This window comes from Piliocolobus tephrosceles, chromosome 1, assembly GCF_002776525.5.
Source record: "Piliocolobus tephrosceles isolate RC106 chromosome 1, ASM277652v3, whole genome shotgun sequence".
Lineage (NCBI taxonomy): Eukaryota > Metazoa > Chordata > Mammalia > Primates > Cercopithecidae > Piliocolobus > Piliocolobus tephrosceles.
In genome coordinates, this window is record NC_045434.1 from 210,900,604 (window position 1) to 210,908,915 (window position 8,312).

At 52.3% G+C, this 8,312-nt stretch overlaps 1 protein-coding gene across 1 annotated transcript in view; it reads left to right on the top strand.

The window, feature by feature from the left end:
* Positions 1 to 8,312, top strand: part of C1H1orf127 (chromosome 1 C1orf127 homolog) — an 86,225-nt gene that overhangs the window by 26,038 nt on the left and 51,875 nt on the right. The window contains exons 7-11 of the mRNA XM_031936223.1: positions 1,576 to 1,614; positions 2,575 to 2,712; positions 3,221 to 3,305; positions 4,815 to 5,011; positions 5,851 to 5,974. Of these exons, the coding sequence (XP_031792083.1) occupies positions 1,576 to 1,614; positions 2,575 to 2,712; positions 3,221 to 3,305; positions 4,815 to 5,011; positions 5,851 to 5,974 (583 nt within the window). The remainder of the gene's footprint in view (positions 1 to 1,575; positions 1,615 to 2,574; positions 2,713 to 3,220; positions 3,306 to 4,814; positions 5,012 to 5,850; positions 5,975 to 8,312) is intronic.

Sequence of the window (8,312 nt, forward strand, 5' to 3'; positions counted from 1 at the left end):
CCTTCCCTCCCTCCCTCCCTCCCTCCCTCCCTCCCTCCCTCCTTCCTTCCTTCCTTCCTTCCTTCCTTCCTTTCTTTTCTGTCTTCTTTTCTTTCTTTCTTATTTTTAGTGAAGATGGGGTTTCACCATGTTGCCCAGGCTGGTCTCGAACTCCTGAGCTCAGGTGATCCACCCACCTCAGCCTCCCAAAGTGCTGGGATTCCAGGCATGAACCACTGTGCCTGGCCTTCCCTTCCTTCCTTTAGCAGAATTGCTTCCCTCCTTTTTACAGTCTGGCCTCTGGGGGCCTCCGCCTTCCTCCCGGTTCAGCAGGGGGGATGGGCTGGGGCACCGAGGTGCAGCTTTGGGTGGTGTCGGGGAATTGCCGCATCCTCTTCATTCTCCTGCCAGACCTTGTGGACATCTTCTCCAGTTCTCCTGCTTTGCTCCCCAAGGGAAGACAGCATCCCCTAAAAGCAAGGCCATCACAGGGCTCACCCGAGGGGCTCCCTGTGGGCCGCCTGAGCCTGCTGCCGACATGGGCTCTCTGGGGCCAAGGAACAGCTGACCTAGGCAACTGGGGAGGCTGCATGGTGGTGGGGGGGCCTCTTCCTGGCCCCACCCACTCCTTTCTGCCTCTGGAAGCCCCTGTCTGTCCCTGGAGAGAAGAGGTGGGTAGCCTTGAGTTGGGGAGCTGTCAAGATGAATCAGTCCGCTCTGGCCCCAGTCTCCCCATTCTGTATTGGGTAGGAGAGGGGGTCTGATGATCTCTGAGGGACCCTCTGCTGGTCTGTGACTCTGTCCATTGCCACAACCTCCCTGGCCAAGTCTGACGCAAAGGCAAAGGGGCAGTCGGAGAAAGTAGAGAGACTTGAGAGGGCGCCTGGGTGGGATGGCACTGGCTGCAGAGGGGTTTTGGGGAAGGTCCCTTGCCCACGCCATCACCTCGGGCTCTGGTCTGTGAAACGGGAGAATGGTGCCACCCTACGCAATGGCTGTGAGACTCAGGCGTGGTATGAGAAACCACTGTCTCGGTTTGCCTGTCTCAGTTTTAGCACTGAAAACCCCACATCAGGGGAACCTCCCCAGTCCTGGGGAACCGGGATGGTTGGACCCTCTAAGAATGGTGCCATTGGGGGGCACAGGTGTACTCTCTGGGCCTGTAGAAGCCCTCACTCTCTACTTCTGCTAGTTGGATCCAAAGTGGAAAGAAAAAGGGCGAGGAAGAAATTGGGATCTAGGGGAAAAAACAAGACAAGAGGCCTAGGAAACAGCCCCCATGGAAGTGGGCTCTGAGCAGCGTTGGCCCCAAGCACACCCGCTCTTGGCCTCACCAGCTGCGCCCAGGACCCCAGCTGCCCCCTTGGCCAGGCCCAGGGTGGCAGCTGAGGCAGCGACATTTCCCTGCGTCTGTTGACACTCGAGTCCCAGAACATAAATGATTTTCTTGTCTTAATGAGCAAACAAGCCGGCGGCACAGCTCTCTCACCCGCCTCCTGCTGGGGTAATTGCCAGCGCTGATGGGCACAGGCAGGGATGTTTGCTCACGTTTGCTCACTGCTTGCAGGAGACATTGCTTCCTCTTTGTCTCTGCAGGTCTCCCGGCCCCTGCCCCTGCAGAGCGACAATAGACAGGTAAGTGGGCCCCGTTGGAGGAGCAGGAACAACTCTCTGGAAGTTTCTGCCAGGCCTGGTGGGTGCTCAGAATGCTTGGACGCAGCTTTTGAGTTTGCTTGTCCTCCGGAGAGTCTAGTGGATGGTATGGACTCTTCAGGGACCAGGTCTTGCCAGCTGAAGTTTGAAGCTCCCGCTGGTGCCCTCCAGGCAGAGGCCTGAGGCCATCTGAGAAGAACCTGGAAGAGGGGACCCCAGCTTTGGGTGGGAGGCTGGGTTGGAAGACTCTAAGGTCCTTCCCGTGCTAAGATTCTCTCTGCCAAGTCTCCAGTGACAGGGAGCTTGTTCCTTTGTAAGGAGCTTGTTCCACATTGCACAGGTGCTTCCTGAATTTTCCTTCTGCTGGTCCTTGGAGTGTTTCCCGAAGCCTCCCGGAAGGAGCCAGTCCCTCTTCTCCATTTCACATCCCTTTGAGTATTTGGGGTCAGTGAGCTTGACCTCCCCAAGTCTTCCTGACGTCCCCCTGCCAGTCTTCCTGAGATGGGAGCTAGGGACCCTTCCCTACCCCTCTCCCCGCATCTGGCCCTCACCTTTATTCAAGGCCTTCATTCCCATGTCCCACTAAAGGGTGGCAAACAGAGCCAAGGACAGGACTCCAGTTGTGCCCAGCCAGGGCGGCACAGGGGCCGACTGGTTGGCATTGCTGTTAGGGGTAACTGTGTGTTCGTTCTTTCAGCTGCGTTGTACACCTACTGTGTGCCAAGCACCCCTGCAAGGGACCTCCTCCCCTAAAGTATGAGCGTGCTAGCGTCTGGTTGACTCTCCTCCCCGAGTGGCCTGCCGTCCTGCCTCCTGGCCTAGCCCGTCCTCCCTGTGACCCTGTTACCTTCCTAGATAACCCCTCAAGTGTCCCTTCTCCATGACTCCTAGTGACCGTGCCTCCCTGGCCACATGGTTTGTGAACGTGTCCTGTTTCTCCAGACTCCATGGCTGCTGTCCCTTCGAGGGGAGCTGGTGGCTTCTCTTGAAGACGCCAGCCTGATGGGACTGTATGTGGACATCAATGCCACCACTGTCACCGTCCAAAGCCCGAGACAAGGACTTCTTCAGAGGTGGGAGGTCAGTGGTGGGTGGCAGGCCCTGCCAGGTGGTGGGGGGCCTCTGGGGCATAGCACCCAGAAGAACAGGTTGCCACCCCTCCAGTAACGAGTCAAATGTCCACCTGCGAGACTGGACAGATTTAGGCAGGCGCCTTCGAAAATTGGTCCCCATTAGCGTGAAGTGCTCCGCTCTGCAGATGAGGGGCTCCTGCAATCATGCATTCAGCTCCTCCTGATCATGGTGGCAGGAGCGTAATTACCATCTCTTTAAATAGCCCAAAGTTGCCGTGTAAGAGAAGACGGCTCACATGACATTTGCTCTGAGCTCGCTTCCTGCTAAAAATATCTCAGCTAAATAATATTTCCTGGTTGCATCGGCGCAATGGTCCCTGACCTGGGCTTTGTAACACTTGGGGCTTTAGTTCAGAGACTAGTTTGAAGGTGGGAGAGGGGGCTCCTGTAGTGGGAGTTTGCATCTGGAAGGAGCAGTTTTGGAGACCTCAGTGGGGACCTTCCTCCCTCCCCAGGTGCTGAACACCTCTGCTGAGCTCCTGCCACTATGGCTGGTGAGCGGTCACCATGCCTATTCTTTAGAAGCTGCTTGCCCACCGGGTAAGACCCAGGAGGGCCCCTGATGTCCACCTTTCCGACTTCATCACATTCTCGTCTCTGTTTTTTCCCTCCTCTGGGCACCTTAATCCCTTCTGTCTCATCCCACTTCTCTTCTCCTCAGTCTCAACCTTGGCTATGCATTTCTGAAATGCTTGGGACAAAAAGAAGTTTGCTTTTGCTGGAAGATGTGTGGAGTAGAGGTGGGATGTGGGGTGAATGAAGAGTAAAATCATCTACTACAGACCTGCAAACTTGGGGTCTGCAGACTCTTGGGAGCACCCAAGCTGGCCCCAGGGGCTCTGAGAACAGAGACGGGAGAGAGCGTGCAGCCTGGTCAGACCCTCCAGGGCTCCGTGATCTGAGGGCAGTGGGGAGCCCTGATCTAGGCCATGTATGTGATAACTGTTTTGTTCAGCCTGGAGTGACACCGCTGCCCTGGGTCTTATGTCATATAAAGAGGTCTGGAGTCTGGAAGACCACTTCCTACCTCCGGGGAATTTAAATTCAAAGAACTTGGTGTGCAACGTTAGGTGGATCAAAGGCTTCATCCTGTGTGGGTAGATTAGAGGTGGTTTAGACTTTCCATTTGTATAGAATTTTATCATGGACTGAGTTTCGGGATCAGGGCTCTGGGGATTTTCAGGCATTGGCGGTGACCGTGATGAGCCCCAAAACATCTCTTTCCCTGTTCACAGTGTTTCAAATCCCTTTATATAAAGGCAGATGCTTCCATTAGCAGCTGCAGAACTGGCTTAAAATGTCCCCCCGAGAGCCTGACACAGTGAAATTCTTGCTAAAGTGTAAACAACTGATAGGAGCTGTATTTCTTTCTTTTTTTTTGAGATGGAGTTTTGCTCTTGTTGCCCAGGCGGGAGTGCAGTGGCGCGATCTTGGCTCATTGCAACCTCTACCTCCAGGGTTCAAGCGATTCTCCTGCCTCAGCCTCCCAAGTAGCTGTGATTACAGACTTCTACCAGCACGCCCGGCTAATTTTTTGTGTTTTTAGTGGAGATGGGGTTTCACCACGTAGGCCAGGCTGTTCTTGAAATCCTGACCTCAGGTAATCCACCCACCTTGGCCTCCCAAAGTGCTGGGATTACAGGTGTGAACCACCGTGCCCGGCCTAGGAGCTGTATTACTTAAGAGCTGCTTTGGAAATGGAAGGGGCACTGGACTAGGTCACTGAAGCTGAAGACGGTCTCAGTAGAGCCATTTCTGCAGCTTCCCTGATGGCATCTGCTTCCATCAGGATGCAGACGGGCCTTTCCAGGGTGGCAAGGTCCGTCAGGTGTTTGGGGATGGTCTTTTTTTCTTCTCTTCTTCATCTGTGCAGCTAAGTTTCAGCCCAGGCAGTGATACCGGGACACCAAGTAACTTGCTGTCACTGACTGGGGAAGTGTGCTGTGCTGGCCACAGGTGTGGCCCCGGGCGAAGGCCCACCACCACTTCATTTGTCCACGAGCCTGCAAAGTGTGTCTTTTTCTGTGTCCTGTGTCCTTCCCATTCCAGTGTCATTCCAGCCAGAGTCGGAGGTCTTAGTTCACATCCCCAAGCAGAGACTGGGTCTAGTCAAAAGAGGTTCCTACATTGAGGAAACTCTGAGCCTCAGATTCCTCCGAGTCCAACAGTCCAACATCTTTATGGTGACTGAGAACAAGGACTTTGTTGTGGTCAGCATCCCAGCGGCCGGGGTGCTCCAGGTCCAGGTGAATATCCGGTGGCATCTCTGTCTTGCCCCTTCTCTTCCTGAGGCCCTTCTCCTTTGTTCACCAATGCCATGTGCGGTCAGAAACGTGAAGGGTAGGCTGGTCACAGTGGCTCATGCCTGTAATCCCAGCACTTTAGGAAGCCGAGGCGGGAGAGTCACTTGAGTCCAGGAGTTCAAAACTGGCCTGGGAAACATAGTGATACCCCATTGCTACAAAAAAATTAAAAAATGAGGTGGGAGCATTGCTTGAGCTTAGTGGGTTGAGGCTGCAATGAGCTGTGATTGTGCCATTGCACTCCTGCCTAGGCAATGGGAGTGAGACCCTGTCTCAAAAAATAAAAGTAAAAAAGAAAGAAAGAAACATGGAGGGTAGATCTGTGGCACTGGCTGAAAGTGGACTTCACCATGTATGCCCCTCAGGCCCATACTCTTAACAAGGTAGCCCCATCAGGGGACAGCCACAGGGCATGGGATGCCCCCTGCCACGTGCAACTAATTTCTTTCTTTCTTTCCCTCTCTCTCTCTCTCGATGGAGTCTCGCTCTGTCACCCAGGTTGGAGTGCAGCGGCATGATCTCGGCTCACTGTAACCTCCTCCTCCTGGATTCAAGCGATTCTCCTGCTGCAGCCTTCCGAGTAACTGGGGCTACAGGCACCCGCCACCACGCCCAGCTAATTTTTTGTATTTTTAGTAGAGATAGGGTTTCACTGTGTTAGCCAGATGGTCTCGATCTCCTGACCTCGTGATCTGCCTGCCTCAGCCTCCCAAAGTGCTGGGATTACAGGCATGAGCCACTGTGCCCAGCCAATGTAAAACTAATTTCTTGTGGCCTCACAGCGATGCCAAGAAGTCGGAGGAACCCTGGGAACACAAGCTTTCTATAGGGTAGACCTGAGCCTGCAATTTGCTGAGATGGCTGCCCCAGTCCTCTGGACGGTGGAGAGCTTCTTCCAGTGTGTGGGTGAGTGAGGCACCATGAGGGTGTGACTGCTGGTAACAGGTATACCCTGCACAAACCCTCTTTCCTTGGCCCTGGGGTTCTTTGTTCTGTGACAATGTTTCACTCCCTGGACCGCACAGGTCCCACACCTACAAGGTAAGTGAGGTGTCAGACATACTGGCTGGAACTGGCAGGAGAACAACAGTGTCATGAGAACTGAGTGGTGATGTGGTTCCTGGCCCTGGAATCTGCCAGGGAGGGGACAGAGGAGGCAGATGGGGGTGCATCCCTTTCCTAACGAACTGCACAACCTCAATGAGTTACCTAACCATGTTGAGCCTCAGTTTTCCCATCTGGAAAATAGGCATGTACCTGTTTTGAGGATTGAAACAGCAAGAGGAGCTATTTCCATTTATCCACTCTCTCTGCGTGGGCTCCAGTTCCTTGGGTCACTTGGTAGACAGATCAGTGTCCTTGGCAAAGAGCACAACACGATGCAACTTGTTTCTCAGCTCAAGAGGAACCTTCTTTTAAACTTGGTGTATGTCTTCATGCCAGGATGCTGGGATGGGGTTTTTGGAGAAAGCTCTGCTAACAGACAACCTGGTATTCACACATGCAAAACCACCAGGAGCAAAACCCATTGAAATACAGCACAAGGAAATGCACATAATTCACAAACGATGTGGATCACTTTCATCTTTTACTTCCTAACTGTCCTCAATCAAAGACAGACGCAAAGGAGATTTAACTCAGATGTTAATAGTGCAAGTTTGCCCGTCACGAGGATATGATGTTTCGGTGCTGCACAAAAATGTAATTATGTTCAGAACTATATTTAAAGATTAAAAGGGGGACTGCCTACCACAGCTAGCCCCAAATTCAGAATTAGAAACAAAGAAAAAGGCGGGATAGGGGGTGAGTTCTGACAGTCTGCTAAAAATGGAAATGTTTCTTGAAAATTTTTACACATTTCGGCTGTTTTTATTTTAACAGTTTGCTGCAGTGATGACATTAATTTTGGAAAGGGAGGGCTAGAACTTTATCCAACAGGTATTCACTAAGAAGTCGCGGTGTATGCGGCCCCATGCAAGGCTTAGGTGGGAACAGAGGCTGCTGGATTCGGTTCTTGCTCTCAAGCAGCGTTCAGTCTGGAAGGGGAGATAAGAAATGCCCAGAGAAAGGCCGGACACAGTGGCTCACGCCTGTAATCCCAGCACTTTGGGAGGCAAAGGTGGGAGGATCACTTGAGGCCAGGAGTTTGAGACCAGCCTGGCCAACATGGCAAAACCCTGTCTCTCCTAAAAATACAAAAATTAGCTGGGCGTGGTGGTGCACATCTGTAATCTCAGCTACTTGGGAGGCTGAGGCAGAAGAATTGCTTGCACCTGGGAGGTGGAGGTTGCAGTGAGCTGAGATTGTGCCACTGCATTCCAGCCTGGGCAACAGAGCAAGACTTGTCTCAAAACAGAAACAAAAACAAAAACAAAACAACAAAAAAGAAATTCTCAGAGAATTATGAGGGCAGGTGGACTCAGGAGAGATGTCAGAGAGTAAATGATCTTTATCCTGGGTTTTGATGAGAGGGCAGGTCCTTGATAGGAAGATACGGAATACAGCATAAAAATAGATCAGCAACAGCAATAGAAACATTTTAGGAAGAGTTTTTTTGGCCTCTCTGGAAAGATTTACACGGGGAAAGAATGTTCTCTTCCTCATTTTGTTAATTTAACATCAGCAACCAGAATGAATCTCTCCCCTCCCCGGTTCCCAGCACACCTCCCCTGCACCTCCCCTGCAGCTTCCCTGCAGCTTCGAGGTCTTTCTATTCTTATTATAGTTATTTGTGCACGCTCCTGTCTCTCCCTCTAGTATGAATTCCTGAGATCGGGGCTGTGCCCTGTTCGGCTTCTTATTCTTGACGGGTCTTATCTTACCGCCTTGCCCTCAGTAAGCACTTCATAAATGCTTGTTGGCTTGAATTTTCACCAGGAATTAAAAAAAATATTTTACACAGATAACATTTTTCTTTTGTAAATATGTGACTAATGTGTTGGACTATTAATATATGCTGGAGGCTGGGCGCGGTGGCTCAAGCCTGTAATCCCAGCACTTTGGGAGGCCGAGACGGGTGGATCACGAGGTCAGGAGATCGAGACTATCCTGGTCTACACGGTGAAACCCCGTCTCTACTAAAAAATACAAAAAAAAAAAGCTAGCCAGGCAAGATGGCGGGCGCCTATAGTCCCAGCTACTCGGGAGGCTGAGGCAGGAGAATGGCGTAAACCCAGGAGGCGGAGCTTGCAGTGAGCTGAGATCCGGCCACTGCACTCCAGCCTGGGCGACAGAGCGAGACTCC